General features: G+C 30.2%; 3 protein-coding genes and 1 long non-coding RNA gene across 23 annotated transcripts in view; 3 read left to right on the top strand and 1 right to left on the bottom strand.

Moving 5' to 3' along the window:
- Positions 1 to 20039, bottom strand: part of LOC123014229 (glucose transporter type 1) — a 115430-nt gene that overhangs the window by 11976 nt on the left and 83415 nt on the right. For 18 of the 20 annotated variants that reach the window (XM_044413217.1, XM_044413215.1, XM_044413231.1 and 15 more), the window contains 2 exons: positions 3394 to 3533; positions 3089 to 3118 (listed from right to left, as the gene is read on the bottom strand). In XM_044413217.1, the coding sequence (XP_044269152.1) occupies positions 3089 to 3118; positions 3394 to 3533 (170 nt within the window). The remainder of the gene's footprint in view (positions 1 to 3088; positions 3119 to 3393; positions 3534 to 20039) is intronic. The other 2 variants (XM_044413232.1, XM_044413226.1) reach the window with 1 other exon arrangement.
- LOC123014233 (adult-specific cuticular protein ACP-22-like) lies at positions 3698 to 4491 on the top strand. The gene is made up of 3 exons (XM_044413245.1): positions 3698 to 3809; positions 3860 to 4147; positions 4196 to 4491. Exons 1-3 carry the CDS (start codon positions 3795 to 3797, stop codon positions 4400 to 4402), a joined length of 510 nt encoding a protein of 169 aa, XP_044269180.1. The 5' UTR covers positions 3698 to 3794; the 3' UTR covers positions 4403 to 4491.
- On the top strand, positions 8794 to 9450 carry LOC123014236. Its single transcript, XR_006413311.1, has 2 exons — positions 8794 to 8881; positions 8956 to 9450. It is a non-coding gene; the product is annotated as an uncharacterized LOC123014236 (long non-coding RNA).
- On the top strand, positions 11316 to 18585 carry LOC123014234 (adult-specific cuticular protein ACP-20-like). The gene is made up of 4 exons (XM_044413246.1): positions 11316 to 11511; positions 15502 to 15569; positions 15617 to 15793; positions 18117 to 18585. The coding sequence occupies exons 1-4, from the start codon at positions 11331 to 11333 to the stop codon at positions 18321 to 18323; spliced, it is 633 nt and encodes a 210-aa protein (XP_044269181.1). The 5' UTR covers positions 11316 to 11330; the 3' UTR covers positions 18324 to 18585.

The following is a 20039-nucleotide window of genomic DNA, read 5'->3' as shown; positions in this document are numbered from 1 at the left end:
CGGCCCGGGCGGTAGACATGCATGGCTACACCGGGAGGCGCCCGGGACCGGACCCGGCCCGGAAACGCGGCTGAGGGCACTTCCGGTCCAAATTCATGGCCGCTCTAGTGAATTTCAACGGAACTACGGCGCCGCCACCGCCGGAGCGCCGACGGGATGCGTCCAACGCTTCGGCTCGGCGGGGTACACCAACACCAAAGGAAGGCATGCGGGGCTTATATGTGTATCGTGTAAAATTACTCTTTAAACAATATCGTTTCGACGGCTCGGAATTATTACTTATATTGCCGTAATTATGTATCTGTGTTGTATCTGAAATTAGCCAATTAACAGAATTTCCGTAATCGAAAGTAAAATTATGCAATGGTACTGTGAATGTGAAACAAACATGAAAAACTCAATTAGGTGAACTCAAATGGCAAATTAAACACATGGCTCTCTTAGTCCAGTCAGATCGAATGTCACTGCAACTTTTTTTCAAAACAGTTTTACTGCAATGGCTAACTGAAAATTTTATTGTCCCACTTGAATTCATTAAGTGATTTCAACTAAAATTTGCTTTTACTTTATTAAATTTGATTTGCGACATGTAATTACTAAATAAATGTTTTTTAGATAACTATTTAGGGTTACGTTCTTTGTTGTTCCAAGTTAAAGCAATATTTGTAAAATGCTTTTAATTAAATATTTACTGAAGTCAAATACGGTTGTATACATACAATTTATCTTTATGATGGTTTCAAAATATTTATAAAAGTTTTCTAATATTTGCAAGTGGATTTACACAAGTGAATGAGAAAAATTAAAAAAACATACCTAAATAAAAATTAGGGGTAGAACCCCTTAAATAGGTAACTCTGTATAGGTACTCATCAACATTTTATTTTAATACTATGCCTTAATAGTTTATTTTAAAAGAAGATTCCTTAGCTTCATAAACATGAGAGTTGATTTATAGGTACCTTTGTTGTTATACTTATTAGCACATAAAAAATCATATTTAAATCGTAATTACATTTTATTTTTTTTATAATTGCTGGTGGGGGTAGTGTGATGAATCAAGAACACGACATGACCTCTGTCTGTTTTTGACATTTGACAGCTTTTGAAAAAATCTTCTCCTTGGCATTAGGATTTTTATAGGGCTTGAATTACGATTGTTATTATAATAAAAAGGGTATAACTATTAGCCTCAACACAGTTTTCCCCCATTCAAAATGAAATTACAAATGACCTACGTGACGGTAAGACACACTTTTGACGTACATCACTAGCTCTCCGTTACTTTAATCGCATTTGTTAAAGTGAGATAAATAGCGTGACTGATCTTGCGCAAATACGTAGCGAGAGAGCAACAAGGCTGTTTACAAATGTTGAAAAGAGATAGCAATTTGGTACGTTTTTCGGATTATTAATTGATCCAAATGCATAAATAAAAAAACGAACTTTACTCAAAATTGATCAACAGCCATATTTACAGTACGAGTAAATAATTGAAACAGTTACTAAGCAGTTAATATTTCTAAAACAATATTTCTTGATTATAACTTTTGAAGTTATTTTCTTGCATTTCAAATCAAAAAAACTAGGTATACACTTATTGCCATAATCGCCAACTGTCAATCACACTGTCAATGTCGCTTTTTGAGGTAAAATAAGACACAAACATTTGATTTCTTAATCAAAAATCTGTGTAATAACTGATTGACTCTGTGTTTTTAAACTTTTTAGCAAATTGAATTCGTCCTTTACACTTTTTTTTTTATCTTTAATCGTATGTGCAACGTTTTCTAAAAAGTCAAAAACACGAGGAGAGCAAAAATTGCTGTTTTAATTTATTTTTTTTCAGCAAAATTTTGCTATAACATCATTTTTGTTACTGTAAACTATTTCATGTTCTATCCGCCTCTAATTTTGAAGTTGGTCTTGTCATCATATTCATTTAAATGAAGCAATTTTTTATTTTTTTTTTGTTCTTAAATTATTGTAGGGACGCTACTGAGACTATCTTCGAATTACGGAAATGGATTGATCTCGTGTTTTTTTTAACTGTGTTCAGAGTTAAAAAAACGTCCCTGTATGTAACAAAGATTTAGTGAAAACTAAAAAACCAACATCAACTCACATTAAAAATAGATAAAACATCTATAAACATAAAATAATACATAAGTAAACTTACTAAAATATACTCGTATGTTTTCTAAATAGGTCATTCTAAGCGTAGTATCATTCTTACCTACAAGCATATTAACTTGAATTATTTGTTCATTAAAAGAAAATTATAAGGTATTTACGTATATTACATAAGGTTTTCCCAAAATTTTACAATAAAATGCAGAAGTTTAAGGTTGATATACTTAGTATTATCATTATAGATAGTATTTTGCAGCATCCTCAAATACGAGTAAATAACAATAAACAAGTACCTAACACAGTTTTAATTACAGGTTAGTGCAATTAGCATCAAATCAAGTGACTCAACTTTTGTGTCACATCAATTTTAATTTAACTCAAAGTAATGCAAAGTGTGGTAGATTTGATTAATTACTTGTTAATTTAACTTACATGATTTTTGTATTACAGTAGTTTTATTTTCGTAGTTAGATCCCAAATATGGTCACGACGATAAATGTAGTGCATATTTTATGTTAAACACATTGCTTAAAAAAAGTCTTAAAAATAAGTATTTATAAGTGAAAAAATAAAATAAAAAACATCTTAGCTAAAGTTAGATTCAAAAAATAAATGTCTACTTTCTATTGAAATTTGATAAAGAAAACTAATGTTGAAAAAAATTGAATCGATGCTCATTTAACGTTATATACTTTTGAAAAAAATATTGAAAGTATCATCTAATTTTTAATAATAAATTCTAGTGGAACAATAAACAGCTTGCATTGAATTAAGTTTTGGGCTTTTGTAATTTAGTTTTACAAAAATGTCGATATTTCATAATTGACTGTACTTTGTATGATGTGTATTTTGGGCATAATTAAAATCTAAAGATCTGGCTCTATTTATGTATAGAAGTCAGATAAAATATCGTGCACATGCAGGACGATACAACAGAGGACATGCCATCACTCACCCGTACAGGCGGCTGTCCCGAAAACTAGCCCTAAAGAGCGTACAAAAAACCTCATCAATAATCACACATTATAAGAATTGAAAGAAAACAACTGCTTTTACCAAAACTCCCATAAATTAGAATGATACAATCTGGCGAGTGGCAAAGCAAGTGAAACCTTTTTAATTACAGATTAGGCACAGAATACATAATGTTTTATTCATATGGACGAGCACAGATTGTTACTTCGATACTTAAGTTGGAAAAACACTCTCGTTTTATTGCAATTAACACGATGATTGTTTTGAGAGAATCGGTATACTTACCTTCCATTTCCGTGTCTAAACAAGGCAAGGATTTCTTCAAAGGTCTTGTTCTTCGTTTCAGGGACCTTTTTGTATGTGAAAATCCAGAATATAGCTAGGAACACGCTAAATGGCAGGAACGTATAGTTATCGAGGGCGTTCTGAAACAATTTAGCAATATTAACAATCGCTTTCGATATGTTCATTTGGTACAGCGTTTCTAACTGTAATTAGTACAAGTTCACCTGCATTCGTTAAAGTAAGAAAAGTGCCTCTAATTATTTATCATATACATATTAAAATATAACATATTAATTCAAATATGTGTGACCCTTTCACAGATCACAACTATATAACGGGGGTTAACACCTCATGTCGATGTCAGTTGTTCAATACCGACCAAAGCAATTACAACATTAAACATGAGATTATTTATTGTAAGTACACCAACTGTTGTTGACAATAAAACTCATACTTTTTCCGATAGACATTGGCCATCGCATCCTTCGGGGTGATGGGAGTCCTCTCTCAAGGAGGAGGAGGAGGTGGAGAAGAGTTCGGTCATCACCGCGAACGTGGAGAAGTGCACGGACTTAGCCGAGGAATCGAAGTTGGACGTCACCATCGTGGAGAAGAAGAAGAAGGCGGCCGAGGACATGAAGAACGCGGAGGTGGTGGTGGCGGTGGCGGAGGCGGCGGCGGTGAAGTCGGCTTTGGCGGATCTCACTTTATCACTCCCGTTGAAGTGCACCATGAAGAACTTATTCATCTTAAAGTGAGTGAGAAGCTGGCTCATTTTTAGTGATTTAACAGACTTTTTCAGGCCCATCCCGAGTTTCACTATGAATACCGCATTCGTGACCACAAAACCAAGGATTATCACCAGAAACATGAAGTCCGTGATGGATACAAAGTAAAGGGTACCTACAGTTTGTTGGAACCTGATCACAAGACCGTCCGTGTAGTCGATTACACCTCAGACAAGAAACGAGGATTCGTCGCGAGAGTCTCTTACAAACCACATTATTAAAATTACCATTTGCCATAATTTTAAATGTTAATTATTGTCTAGTTTTAAAGTCGACTTGTTTTGTTGCGAAATAAAGTAAATAGTCTTGACAAAAGTTTTTTACCAACATCCAAATTCCCTGCAGCAACTAACATTTTACCAAAACATTTAAAGAGAAAAAAAGTATACTTTCAAGACTAAAGAAAAAATATTGAAGGCATCCAAAAATAACTAGTCGCAGACAACAAAGTAATTTCTTATATATAGACATATCGCACTCCGGCAAGAACAACCCCCAAATAATCTAGTCAAAAAAGTTGCCTTATTAATTCTGTAATTTCAACTCCAATTTTTGATACATAATCGTGCTAACAAACTGCATAATCCAAAATGTACACATGTTTAAGAAAAAATAGGAGTACTAATTAATAAAAAGATAAAGATAAAATAGTATATTATAATACAAAATGGTTATAAATGATTTTCATCTAGCCAGCTGTGAATTTTCCATACAAAATGAAAAATACCCGTTTACGAAAATACGGGTACCTACTGTAAATCGCTTTCAATTATAAACTTGTTTTCTTTCAAAGTATACATTATTACCAATTATTATTGGAATTTAGTTGAAACAATAAAAGTTTAATTAACAACAATTTATTATTAATTAATAAGTGACACTAATGACAGAACTAGAGCTTTCAAAAAAGTAGAGCGGCACAAATAAAGTTACATGCAAAAAAATTCCAAAGCTGTCTAGATGAAAATCATTTATAACCACTCTGTACTAGTTTATAAACAAGCCTTTAAAACACGCACGACGGGTTTAAGAGCACGACGCGTCAGCGGAGTGCTTTTAACGTCGTGTTTTAAAAGCGCTTATAAACGAGTGTTATACGCTATTTTTTATTATATCTGCCCATTTACGATCTTTTATGAGCATTGAAAAAATGTGAATTTACACAATAAAATTATCAAAGGTTGTTTGTGAATCGTTTTCGTAACTTTAAAATTTCAGCGTGCTATAAAGGCCAAATTACGCACGCTGCAGTGTGTTTTTGATGCAGGCATAATAAAAAAGTTTTTATGAGTAATTTTAATTTTTGGTTAACTTGATGAATTTTCAAACGATTAATTTGATCCATTTTCTGTAAGGCTATTAGATAATACGTACTAATTGAAAGGTTTGAAGAAAACGAAGTCGCATCCCAATTTCACAAAAATAATACTTTATTGTCGTCGGGAGATGTTTCGGCAATCAATTGCCATCAGTCTAATTTTTTTTTTTAAAGAAACATTACATATTAAAATTAAATTTTAGAACCAAATTAAGTACCTACTGAAATTAACACGTTATTTCTATACCTTGAACAAAAATTGTTATCTAAAAGTTTAAAAAAAAAGGCAGAGAAGCTGAACCTTCCCTGGATGAAAAAAACAAAATGGAGAAAACGGAAAATAAAGGTAAGTATTGTTGTTTCCGTTAAAACCATATACGATTAAAAATCTAATAAATTAATAAATTAATCATCACCTTTATTTATTTCTAGTAATACCGGTTGAATCTTTACAAGTACAAGTAAGTATCTTTAGTCCTTTAATGCAATTACTACAATTCAATATGTACGCCATAGTTATCTCTATTATATCAAATAATTTTACACCCTGTAAAATTTCATCTATTATTTCAAAACACATACTGTTATAATAACTTATAAATTATAACAGTATCTTACCTTATCGTTTTAGTATTTTTCTGAGGCAGTCATTTCTAAAATATTTTACTGGGCATGAAAAAGAATGACTGAGATAATAATTGTTGTCACGGCAGTTACACAACTTTACTAATCACCGTTTAGTTTCGTTAGAAGTGATTTAAACTCCTATTAAATAATTACGATAGAAAAATTGTTTCATAAAATTACACCCTATTAAAACAATAGCACGATCAATGTTCACACTCGTCCACGTTTTTCACGTTACGAATCGAGTATTGTTCTAAATCAAGAATAAAGAAACAATAACAAATTATAATGTATGAGGAAACTGCTCCGTGAACTAAATTTTGCACGATTTGCGTTTCACAACTCGAGTATTAAATCTGATTGCACCGAATCATATCCATTTTTCAACAACAAAAACGTTCAGTTTGTGACATCAATCATTTCATAATACGCATTCTTTTGTAAAGTGAAGAAGATTCAAAACCATCAAATTAGAGACGAAAGCAGTACAATTTCTGCCGAGTCACAATTGCATTTTTAACAATTAACAAAAATGTGCCTTGCACAACACATTTGCATGTTGTAATTGGAGTCTAATTTTGCCCTTTTCCGGATATTGCTGCAAGTCTTTTTGAGTAGAGCACTTTATAATACGAACTAGTCATTAATAGCGGCAATAGCGTGATCTGTCCATACAAACTTGTAGCTCGTGCTTGTGAATTGCCACACCGCTCTGCGTTCCCTTTTACTAATCGAAGGAAAGACAAGAAAACTTCCCAAAGTCGAGATATGCACCCAACAAGAACGAAATGCAATCACAAACTTAATTAATTATTATTATCGTTATTTGTTAGGAGTATTACATATGCTCCAATTTCCTCCAGTTAATGTCCTGTGTCCGCTGAAACTGAAAGCTCTGATTTTTTTCAACCAAGGACGTATTTTGTAATGTTATTATTGTCTACATGAAAGTAAAATTTCAGTAATGGCTAGCAGTTTTGTTGATTGGTAATTATCTCAAGTCTGGAAAAAATGTACCAGGAGTTGGAATATTTACTCTAATGGCGATTTTGAAACCCGTGCTCTTAGAATGTGCATGTATTGTGCACTGAGAGCGTTATTATGTCACAATTATAGTACTTCCTAGCAGAATTCATGCTCCAGTATGCAAAATAGCGACGTTTCAGAGCAGTGAAGGTGCAATTCGATTATAGATAATGCAGAATTGTATGGTTGCCGATTAATAATGTCTTGGCGTAGTTGCGGCATGTCTAAAACTGTTCAATTACGATGAGAAATTTCCGACTCTTTCCTTCCTATCGCTGTAATCATAAGAATATAGCCGTTTTTGTTTATCCAATAAGTGTAGCTACTACTTACGAATTATTTACTTGCTAGTTCCGGTTTTCGCTACTGTTTATTATTTTTTGGAAATTATACAACCAATTATAAAGAAATCAATACTAATGACACACATGGCGAGTGCGTTAATCAAACAGAGCAGAACATTTCTTCAGGTCAGGTAGTTAACATATCACTCAGTCTTATTACAATAACATTATGTAATGTAAGTTTTAGGATTACAAGTTTTATGAGACGTAAACCAACTTCTAATTAAAGTTGCGATGATATTACGGTAGCAATTTGTTGGATGAGAATAGGTCTAATTAAGTTTTAAGGTGTTTCACAAAAATTAGCCAAATTTGTTAGACAAGAGACAATCGAGTTGCTCACACAATATTTAATGCTGCAGAAGTGTTAAATGCTGTGACTTATAAACCCACAAAAATTAATAAACAAATTTCGTAACTTTACGACAAACGCAGCTATTTATTAATTTTTCCAACATACTCTTTCTATCGTCGATTTAAGATTACCTCTTATGCTGCCTTTAATATACGCTGTACTATAAAATACGTCGTCAATCACATCGTATTTTATAAGTAAGAACATAAAGTAGGTACATTTATCTTGGCATTTTGGCAATTTCGACATATTTTTTTATAACAGATTCTAGATTTAGTAGATTTTTTGATTATTGGAAAAAAAAATTGAGGACAACATAAAGTTTTATAGTATCTCGGTATATTAAATTCTCGCTCCCAATGATCGCTCAAATTAAAACTACGATCTCGGTTTGTCTATAAAACTCGTGTTGTTTTAAAAGCTATAATTTTATACAGGTGTCCGGAAAGTCGCGAACCTCCGTGACACTGTATCATTGGGTGATGCCCTAGACAACAAGAAAAATGTTAAAAAATCTATCTATAAAAATTTCGTTATAAGAGTTTAAATTTTGCACTTTGACTCTATTTACTTCTGTTGGAAAAATAATTTTCCAAGTTTTTTTGCTACAGGCCGTTAAAAAAGGAAACAAGGAAGCTGTATCCTAAATTATAACTCTGTTTAGTGTTGGCAAAATGTTTGTCCCTCTACTAAATAATTATAAAAAAAACATATACAGGATCATCAGTATGATTAAATAAACATAAAAAAAATTCAAATTTCAAAAAATAAATGTCAAAATTTTTTGACAGATAGAATTTTTTAAACATTTTTTCAGTACTCTGGGGGACTATCCAATTACCTCCTTTCAAGGAGGTGCACGACTTTCCAGACAGTCTGTATGTTTGTAGATAACAATGATTAATAAATATTTGAACAAATCAAACAAATAAAAAGAACCAAGCAATCATTAAAGTTATTACTTCTAACTACGCATAAATCACGTACTAAAAAGTACTTTAAATTACATCACTTTCGAAAATACAGATAAGTAATTACCCATATTTTCTAATTTAAGGCGTTTCTATCTGTTGACCTTGTCCTGCTAATGGCTGTTTTGTGCAGGAATTTTCGGAAGTTTACTCAGCAGTTCACTCACTCTTCTTCCTTTCGTGGCGCAATACCTTTCCAGTAAACGATAAGTCAATTTTGTGTAAACTTGAGACAGTTTCGAATCACGTATCTTATCTTTTTTTATATATCGGAAAAATATTTTACATCGATATCATTTTCGTTAAAAGTATTCATCATGAGTACATCTCAAGAACAAATGAATACGAACGACACTGAAAACAGTGAAAAAGTGGCTGATGGTAGCGATCAATCAACAGAATCATCCGATAAACCAAAAAGGAGATCAAAAAGATCCGCATTTGATAGCATGGAACGCAGAAATGCAGCATTCGATGGCCAAGTGGAAGAGGAGTTTCAGTAATAAGCAGAACTTATTCTATTTTTTATCCATTGTAGTACCATAACCATGTGATGGGTATGTCACTATTATATTTTTATATTGTCAAAATAAAATTGAACAAAATAAATCGATTTTTATTATTAAAATTGTTTTTTTTAAGGAATCGATATTTTTTTTTAATAATAGAGAAAGGTGGATTTAATATTTAGATTAACTATCATGTATGTACATATAATACTCATATTATCAGTTGGCCAAAATATCATTTTCTAAAATTTTATCTTGGTTTTACATCGTATCCAGAGCGCGCCAGAACTCGCCCCCATATAAGGTAAGATACCAGGAACATAAAAAAATGTTAATTTTTTTTTTCATGTTCCTGGTATCGAAAATTTTCTCTGGGGCGCGAGTTCTGACGCACCCTGTATATTATATATACAGGATTATTCATAAATATAACGCAATATTTGAACCTCAAAAATAACCTGCTCCTACATATTATTTTTACTACTACATAATTATGTAAGTAAGTAATATAACAAATAATTTGATTTACCTAAATGTACACATTTAGGTAATGTACATTACTTTTTAAATACAATTTTAATTTGGAAACCTAAAAAATTTTTGCTATTGTATAGTGTTTTTGTGCCATGACTATTTCATACAATAAAAGGTATCGTAATTTTAGAACAATTATTGCTGAAATAATAGAAATGCTTGTAATTAAGTAATTAAATTGATAAATAAAATTATACTTTCAATTGGAATAAAATAAATAACAAAATAACATAAACGATTTGTAACAAATAATGCTAATTTATATTTACTTCAAAAATACCGAAGCAGATCTGCACAGATTATAACTTCACAAAATTAAATTGTATAATTTTTTATTTTGCTTACCTGTTCGAGCCAAACTACATAAATGCTATTCAAAATACATGGCGATAATTAATTAAAGACTTGTCAAATTTTTTTTGTAAAGTAATAAAAGAACAACTAGGTCCATCTTTGTTATTTTTTTGAATACTTTTGAACACGTCTGTATAACATCTGTCAGTAACAACGATTTGCAATCGAGTAAATCCCGACGAACTGAAATAAATACTTGTTTATATTACTCTGGTAAGCATTCAGGTTATAAAATCCTACTGAAGCTAAAACCGTGATCCTAATCTAATGAAGTAATGAGTTATGTGTTACAGACAATAATAAATACTTTGTGGTTTTATGATAAGTTTTATAAAATGTAAATATTTAAAATTATAAGGAAATGTGTAGTAAGACAGACTCGTTCAGCGATAGAAGTTTTCTCCATTAAAAAATAATGAGTGACAGTTCCAGCATCGGTATTAAAGAGGAAAATTCCTCTTTAAGTGAAAATAATGAGGAAAAGGCATCAGAAAATAAGGTGTTAGTCCGTAAAAAGAGGCAAGCGTTTGATGGCGCCGACAGAGAAAATGTTGGATTCAACGGCAATGAAGAAAAAGAATTTAAGTAAAGTTCGTTCTGCTAAATACAATAAAGGTTTATCAATAATCGGTGATTTATTAATTGTTGTCACACCAATTCAATAAAAATTTAAAATAAGTTTTGTGATTTAAACCCCAACATACGTAAATTGCTAGTGTTCAACAATAATGACTTAAAATTTGTGTCTCTAAATTTAAAAATTACGTTGTGCTGTATATTTCCCATGTCGCTTTTAGAAAATGATTATTACGTTATTTTCTTTTAAACACATATTGACGTAAGTGCTAAATATTTAATGGTTTACCCCATATCCGTGATGTTAAAAAAACTCTGGTAATATAAACCACGAGCAATATTAAAATATAGGTTTTCTGAAGTCAAACATAATAAATTCAAAAACCTACACATAAATTCATAGAAATTTTAGTTTTTAGTTATCACTAAACAAATTCGCTTTATTTAGCTTGTTATATTATAAGTATCTACTAACATACGAAACACCTTTATTTAAAGAATCATACAACCAATCGATTAGTTACATCTTTACACAATGTCTGACAATCAGCAAACATTTCACTTTACTAATCAAAATATTAATAATAATGAAGACAAAAAAATTAAAGTAGATTCAAAAGAAGAAGAATATACAAGAAGAACAAAAAGGCAAGTGCTAGATGCGCCCCTCAGAAAAAATATAGGATTCGATGGAAAACAGGAAAAGGAGTTGAGAAGTACGTATTTTCTTCCAACAACTGAATTTATTATTTTTATTTTACTTGTTGCAGATGGTTGATCTTAATAATTAGACACATATTAGTTAAGCTTGTAGTATATTTATTACGTTTAGCATAAATTACATAAATTAATTATTCTCCAAGATTAATAAACACTGTTTCAATTTTAGATCGTTGAAAAATTATCGTAAAAGTATTGGTTGTATTATGTAAATACGAGTAGGTACGATATAGTTAGGTTTCTAAAGTATATGTATATATATTTATTTAGGCTAAACAATGAAAACAGATACTCGTAGTTACGGTTTATTTATATGTATTCTAGATGCTATTCCAAAAATGTTACTTGATGTCTTTTAATGTTTTAGGAAATTTTAGATTTTAAGAAATGCATGTATTTTATAAGTGGTAATAAAAAAATGGTCTAGTATCTCAACTAAATGACAAATAAACACTCAAGATTATCAATTATAATTGAGTAATAATAGATTTTTTCATACTTTATCTCAAACATTGCTTTCTGTGGGCTAACCTAGCTTTTATTTTATTTATTTTATTCTCGAGAGAATAAATTACCAGAATATTAGTCAAAAACGAAAAAATAAAGCGTCACTTTATTCCCTGTTAGGAAGAAAACATAATGTGTTTCAATCAAGGCACTTTTTTGGAAAATTTTAAGATATTTTCCAACTACAATTCAGGTTTCCAACACAGTTTTTCTCGCAGTTTTTTAAAGAATACAAAAATATTATGTTCTAAAGAACGGTAATTATCAAAGTATATATTTTTATATCGTATGTATGACAGGTAAAAAAATATTGCCTACTAATATCATTTATTTCTTATTAAAATTACATATTAGGTATTTGATGTTACCGATGTAGACATAAAGATAATAAATGATCAATGTATGCACCTAATAAAGATATCCGAGATTACTTAAATACACATATAAAATAATAATAAATATTAGTATAAACTTTGATAAAATATGTCTACGACATTGATGGATGTGAATTCCAGTTTTTAGTGTATTCACTTGCATTTTATTTTGTATTTTGTTAGTATCTACACACGAGATATTTACACAGCTGTTAACATAAAGATACATATTTAATACATATTACAATTATTGATTGTAATTATAATAAGCCACTGAGCCTGTAATAAATTAGCTACACTAGATATTGTTAAAGGTGTAACTGAGTTAATAAAATTAATTAATGAACGTTGTTATCGTCATTACGCATTAAGAATCTTGAATGATCTTTTAATTACTATTTAAAGTTCTCTTTGCGTAAAAATCGTGAATGAAAGTAAATACGTCTCCTAATTATCCCACTTCTGAATGCATGTCAAAGTGATTTCATTTGAGTAGGCAAAATGAAAATTAAAGAGGTATCCGATATGTTAATGAATCTATGAAGAAAGTAAAATATCATACTGGATGTCCGGAAAGTCGCGCACTTTATTGAAAGGGGTACTTAGGGGTAGAGCTTATTCCATATCTGGTGGCGAACTGACAGTGACAGAAAAGACACTTGGAGTGCGCCCACTTGGGTAAGATAAAAAAATACATGGGCGTGCTTTTTTGTCTCTAAAAATTTTGAAGACAAGGATTGTTAGGAATATCATTTTTCATGCGTTAACAATTTAATAATTTGTTCATCATTCTTCATCTTATGTATGAATACCTACTTATTATAATTTTCTAGAGAATAACAGTGGTTTTGAAATATTATTTCATACGACGCCTATGAACAATATTTTTTTAATAGTAAACATATGTTTAGTGTCAAAATTCAGTCATTTTTGACAACGTCAGTTCGCCACCAGATTTGGAACAAGCTCTAGTCCCCTAGACTACTAAAAAAATATTTAAAAAATTCTATCTGTCAAAAAATTTTGACATTTATTTTTTGACATTTGACATCTTTTTATGTCTATTTAATAATACTGATGATCTTGTTTGTGTTTTTTTTTATAATTATTTGGTAAAAGTACAAAAATTTTTGCTAATAAAAGCCACAAATAACATTAAACAGATTTACAATTTAGAATACAGCTTCCTTGTTTCCTCTTCTAATAGCTTGTAGCAAAAAAACTTGAAAATTATTTTTCCAACTGAAAAAATACAATCAAAGTGCAAAATTTAAACTCTCATAACTTCTAAATCGTTATAGATAGATTTTCTTAGACATTTTTCTTGTTATCTAGAGCATCGCCTAATGATATAGTGTCACGAAAGTGCGCGACTTTCCGGACATCTTGTATATGTATGTACTCTGTGTTATTAATTTAATTTAATCTAACAATAATTCGCTGAAGTAGCAGAGCGCGAGATTTAATGGTGACATATTTATATTTTATTGTTAAAAAATCTGGAGAAACTTTTCCAAAAATAGAAAACGTTTCTGTAAAAATTGAAATAATATTTAAATTTGGCATAGTTCTAAAATTACCTTATGTAACAATCAAGCAATTTATCATTGACTTTCCTTTTGCATTTAAGTGCATTTTTAAAAAAAATGTCTGGAGTAAAATATAAATTTTTGACTTTGCAACACAACCTCATCAAGTAATGTCAGCGAAAGCGTTAAAACGTGTCACCGGAAAAATACGTCCAGTTTCCGTTTTCTACAATAAAATTTATTGTGTGAAAAGCATTCATGAATCGACAATTCTTTTCGGTAGTCATGCAACATTATATTATCTATATTTTATTTATATTATAATAAAGCATCTGAACGCAAGCGACGACTCATAATTATGAATCTTTTAATTAAAAAAGAAAATAATTATAATATTTACATAATTTATATTGTCATTTCGTTAAGTAAGAATGTTTCAAAAAATAATATGTAACGACGTTCCGTATAACGAAACTAAAAAATAACTATTAAAATTAATTTCTGTTTGGTTAATCAAAACATAATTGTTCAACGACCCGACAAAGATTAACTTCCTTACTTATTTTAATTTTACACGTGACTGCCTAACTAGCTAATAGACGCATAACACATGTTTGGAAAAATTATTAATAACTATTACTTACAAAATATTCTAATACACAATAAAAATGTTTTCGTGGATAGTCAATTTTGACAAAAAATTTTTAATAATTTACATTTCCCAGGATGAATGCGACCAAAGTTATTTCCTTTCAAAGAAACTGAGACGTGTAATGTAATAAGAGCTCGTCATTTGCTCTAATTTATATTTTTATACTTCATATGGTAAGCCTTTTACAAGCGAGAGAAACACGTAAGTTTCGTTATTTGGAACTATTATTTTTAAGTAAAATTAGAATGCAATGTTCTCTCATAAATAAATGTTCCTAATAAAATATTACAAGCACATTTGAATTGTTTCCTAGCGGAAAAAAATTAAACACTGTTTTTTACAAAGATAAATTAAATCGTTGAAGATCTTCATTATGAGAGTATAGTTGATAATTAAATAAATTTCTTATAATTTCACATTAAAATTACGTACGTTGCAGTACAAATTATTATGATAATAAAATTGCCAATAAAAAAATTCTTTTACTTAATATAAATACTACTAAACACGTAAAACTGACTTGGAAGGTAATTAAAATGATTTCAATGCATGACTAAAATTATGATGTTCTGGTATTCTAAAACGAATAGAACCAATTACCATTTAAATAGACATCAAAATCACTGACAGTTTGTTTTCTTCACTCAATGAAAAAAGTTTCTCAAGATGTTCCAGCAGATAATCAAACAAATTGCTCTTTCTTCAAACCTTTAACATTCCTCAAATTAAGAAACTGCCGAAATTTCCTTTGATATCGCAACATTTTATTGTCAGTGTTCTAGTACAAATATTACTGTGTAAGTCACATGGCAAGATCAAGGGAAAGCGTTTCTTTACTGGTGGTAGGTAAAACTGGAGCGGTGGTTAAAATCTTCGCATACCTTTCACAAGTAAAACCAAGTATAAAATCTCACTCTTTTCCAGGACGATTCAGTCTAGTTCAGTCCTTTCGACCATCATCCTCTAAAACACCAACCATGCTGTTCTACATTGTAAGTAGAGTGATATAGTGATATTGTGATGAAAAAATTCTGTCCAGGTCTGTGCCGCCGCAATCTTCGTGGTAGTGAACGCCACTGGAGGCGGTGGATATGGCCATTTGGAAGAAGTTGGCTATGGACATGGGGGCTACGAGGCCCTGGGCGGATACGAAGGAAACGAAATTGGGCATGACGTTGGGGGTGGACACCATCATGAAGAGTTTGTTGATTATTATGTAAGTAGCAAAAAGCAATGTGTTCAGCTGGCATTAAACTTGACACAAGCACGTTATTCTGATTTATTGTGACGACAGATCAATTAAGTCAGGTGCAGAATTAATTTAACTGTGGAAGTACATTGCATATCTTAAGTCATGATTTATTAATTGACAGATATAAAATATTGTATAATCAAATAAATTTGGGTTCGAAGTTGACACCGAAAAACAAAATTGTAGTCACTATTTACCAATTGAAAAATAATTAGATCTGTAAATCGGAACTTTTACAGCTTGTGGCACTTCTGTTTTTGAAAAAGCTCATCTGATAATTGGCAGAGTTATTTTGAGTTTCACAATTGATAATTTTCTTGAATCTTGAAAATAAAGACTCAAATTTTGTTTCCCAAAGTCCACTTAGACCACAAAATTATTTGATCATACGATATGTCGTACAGGGTGAATATAAAGTATAGAGGTTTTTCTTAAATGATTTGCTTCCAGAAAATAATAGTTAATATAAATTAAAGTAATATAAAAATTATGATCGTATTTTGAGAACGAAATTTTGTTTTGTAATCCTTAGATCACAACCTTTATGAGAAAAATGGTTTTATAGTGAGTTGCCATTTAAAAAAATTAAAAATCTAAAAATCTTGTAGAACTAAAAAACAAAACAAAAATTCGAACAAATGATTTTTATAGAACTTTATCATTTATCAACTAGTTTTTCCAAAAAATAAATAATTTAAGCAAAAAACGTTTGGTTCCATACTTCTTATTCACTGGTATGAAAATACAATGTTAATGTAAAAAAAAATACATTGCAACTGAAAAATGATTGCAGATTATTTCAAAAAATTATTTTAGCTGGTCACAATAATTTTGTCAGCTACTATTACTACTTAAAAAAAAAACAATTAAAAATATTTTATGAATTCATAATTTTCAGTGAAAAGGTCAATAGACTTCAATTCAATATGCATTGCCTTGTTTTAAAAATACCTATTTTTTCTAAAAGTAATAATAGAAAAATATAGGTAATATTTTGCAATCTTATTTATAGTAGATAAAAATTTGAAAACAAAGGTTTATGTTAGACAAATTTAGCATAATTTTAATTTAGTAAAATTATAGCTATTAAAACAAAATTCAAAATATTTTCCAACCCTAAATCAGAAATTTTAATAAATTCAGAAATTGTTTTAAAAAAATTTGTCAAAATTGACAAAATGACAAGATAAGTGTATTTTAGGTACTTATAAAAACGTTGTGATTGAAGAGAAAAGCTTAAATGCACCATAGAAACAGTATAAGATATTAATATTGGCAAAAATAAATATTTGGTTGACTGTTTAAAAGTTCTTGTTTCTCAAAAAAAATAAAATACAGTAAAATAAATAAGTAAAAAAATCTTTATGCGTTTTGAAAATACGTAATTACATTTTTTGTTAATCAGTATAATTTTTAGCGAAAAAATTCCAATGTAAACCCAATAATTAAATGTTTGAAGTATTGTAATATCTAATTCGATAGTTGTTTAATCTACTTTTTTATTTTTTTTTTGTTGATTCTAGAAATGTGGCAAATTTAACTTGTGGCTTTTCATAAGGATTCTGCCATCTTTATTTTCCTTTTTTGTACAAAAAAGTGAAATCCTTTGTATAAAAAAAGAATCTGAATTATAACAAAACTCTTCTTCCAAGTTTAGAGCTAATAAACTCCACATTGTGAATTCATTTTCATTGTAATTCCTGATTTAATTCTCTTTATAAATTCAATACCATTGCATTCAAAAAACATATTTTTTTTACCGTCAGACATTACAAAAGCGAGTAATTTGCTTATGTTAATTCTCACGAATTTTTGTTAAAACTTGCGTAGTATGCAACAATTCACAGTAACGTCCGTTTATATTTTCTCATTGAAAACCCACTAATTTAAATGCAACAAACTGTTGATTTTTCAATGGCTTGTATACACATGTCACATTCCAGTTAGAAAGTGAAACAGTTGCGAAACCAGAAGAAAACAATAAACTTATTTCACTCTAAATTTATACGATGCACACGAAAATTAGACAGTTAATTAAATTAAATAATTTATTTGTCTGTGTTCAATTAATTAATTTAATTTGTTTTAATTAAAGGTTCTATCTCACAGTGGTAACAAATGATAGATTTCTTGATAAAAAAATCATAACAACAATTGTGTTTTACCAAGTTGAAAAATTGTTTCTCAAGCCTCTTCGGGCTTTCTCTTGATAACTTCCTGTCGCTAAATACGTCAATGTATTTTCTTGTTTTAAGGAAAACCGTGAAGTAAAAGTATGTTGTTGTAGGCTCATCCCAAGTACCACTACGATTATGCAGTCCACGATTTGCACACCCATGACATAAAAAGCCAATGGGAGACGAGAGACGGTGACAAAGTCAAAGGCGAATACACTGTTGTCGAACCTGATGGTTCCAAAAGAATCGTCCAATACACCGCCGATAAGCATAGCGGATTCAACGCCATTGTTAAAAATGTCAAACCTGGATACTAAAACGCGCCAGAATATCTAATTTATTGAATCTAGCTTAAGTTGTTGTATTTTTAAATGTTTAATTTGTTGAATTCGTCTATTACGAACCTCATCATCATTTTGCCATAACCACGTGATGTGTACAGATACTCCACCTGTGTTCATGGTAATCATTGTCATCACACTTTTTTATTTTTGTATTTTGTTATTAAGTTAAGATACTTATCAGTATTTTTGTACAATTCTAAGCTTGCAATAAAAAAAAGTTAATATTTTGCGTAAATTGATCGATTTGTGATAAGAATGGAGTTGTGTAAAAGACGTGATCGTCTAGCGTAACTACAAACGCTCCAAAACGATAATTAGGAAATAAATGAAAAAGTGAAATGGATAAGCGGCCATTAAATCTAGAGAAACATTAATTTTCTAGTAACGAAACACATTATTTACGTAATACTGCACATTTGGAAAAAAAAACACTTCTGGAATGTGGGTGCTTAGTGCTGATTTAAATTTTTAAGCAGCAGAATGATTTTGTTATTCAATATGTAATACAATATTCTCCGTTAACTGCACTACTTCCTTTATACATTTGTGGGAGTTAATTTTTCTATAAATGATTTTTACTGTGTAAGGATATTATAGTCGTATAATTCTCGCATTAAACAAATCCTTACCGACTTCCTCGCTTCATATCTGATGTGGTATAAATTATTAAAGTCTCATTACTACACTTTCGGTTTAATGAAGCGTAAAACATCCACGCGGATGTTTGAGCAACGTTACCTTTGCAAAATAGTTTATTACCATAAACGAATAAGTTTGGTCATTTCTTTATTTTATTAGATGAAAGAAACCTGGACATAAAGTTGAGTATTATTTTATTTCGAATTTTTAAGAAAGAATACATTTAAATACTTATTTTGATACACAGCTTGAATTTGTTTAAAAAAAAACACTATGATTTGAGTCAATTTTTACTTACATATTATACTTCTTAAAAGTTTTGTCTGGTCTAAAATATACAACATGTATACATACTTATAGATCTTGAAATAGTATGCAAAATTTTGAAGAGTACAACTTACTGGTAACTCACTATTACAAAGGTTCTGATTGGAACTGTGTTTTTTATATTTCAAGTAGGTAACATTTTAAATTTTTACAAAACACACATAGAAAATGTTTTTTTTTAATCAAATACTAATTTGCATGTTAAGTAACAATTACCGGATAGTTTTTTCGATGAATCTAAAATTATTCGCAACGACTCAGAGATGTATGGAAATACTTACATATACAGTAAAGACGTTCTTGCAAGACCCACTAAAATTTTATTGCATTATTATGATGGATTAGCCAAACAATGGCTTGAATTTGTAATCCTTCATAAACAGCACGATCCCTTGCAAGTGTTGCTGAACCCTGTTGAAAACTGACCTGTTTCCTTCGTTTCTCGGTCCGGGTGGGTTCCACTGATTTATGATATGTTTACCCTCTGGTTTATTCTTAACAATACCGCGTTTAACTTAAAAGTAATAAAATTTTTAGTGGGTCTTACCCAAAAAACAAATTCCATTTACGCCTTTGATCCAATTTAAATTAGGATTTGCAAGTTGAGTCCAAGTTATCATCTTATGTCACTCTAACATCAGTGCAGAGAACAATCATTAGTTCTATGGTTGCTGATTACAGATTAGGATATGATGATAGATTTATTTTTTTAATGTGTGAAGT

This window comes from Tribolium madens, unplaced genomic scaffold, assembly GCF_015345945.1.
Source record: "Tribolium madens isolate multiple individuals breed KSU strain unplaced genomic scaffold, Tmad_KSU_1.1 Scaffold_97;HRSCAF=244;Tcas5.2_LG3a, whole genome shotgun sequence".
NCBI classification, from domain to species: domain Eukaryota; kingdom Metazoa; phylum Arthropoda; class Insecta; order Coleoptera; family Tenebrionidae; genus Tribolium; species Tribolium madens.
Note: the sequence above shows the minus strand (reverse complement) of the source record. Positions and strands in the feature narration are given on the sequence as shown.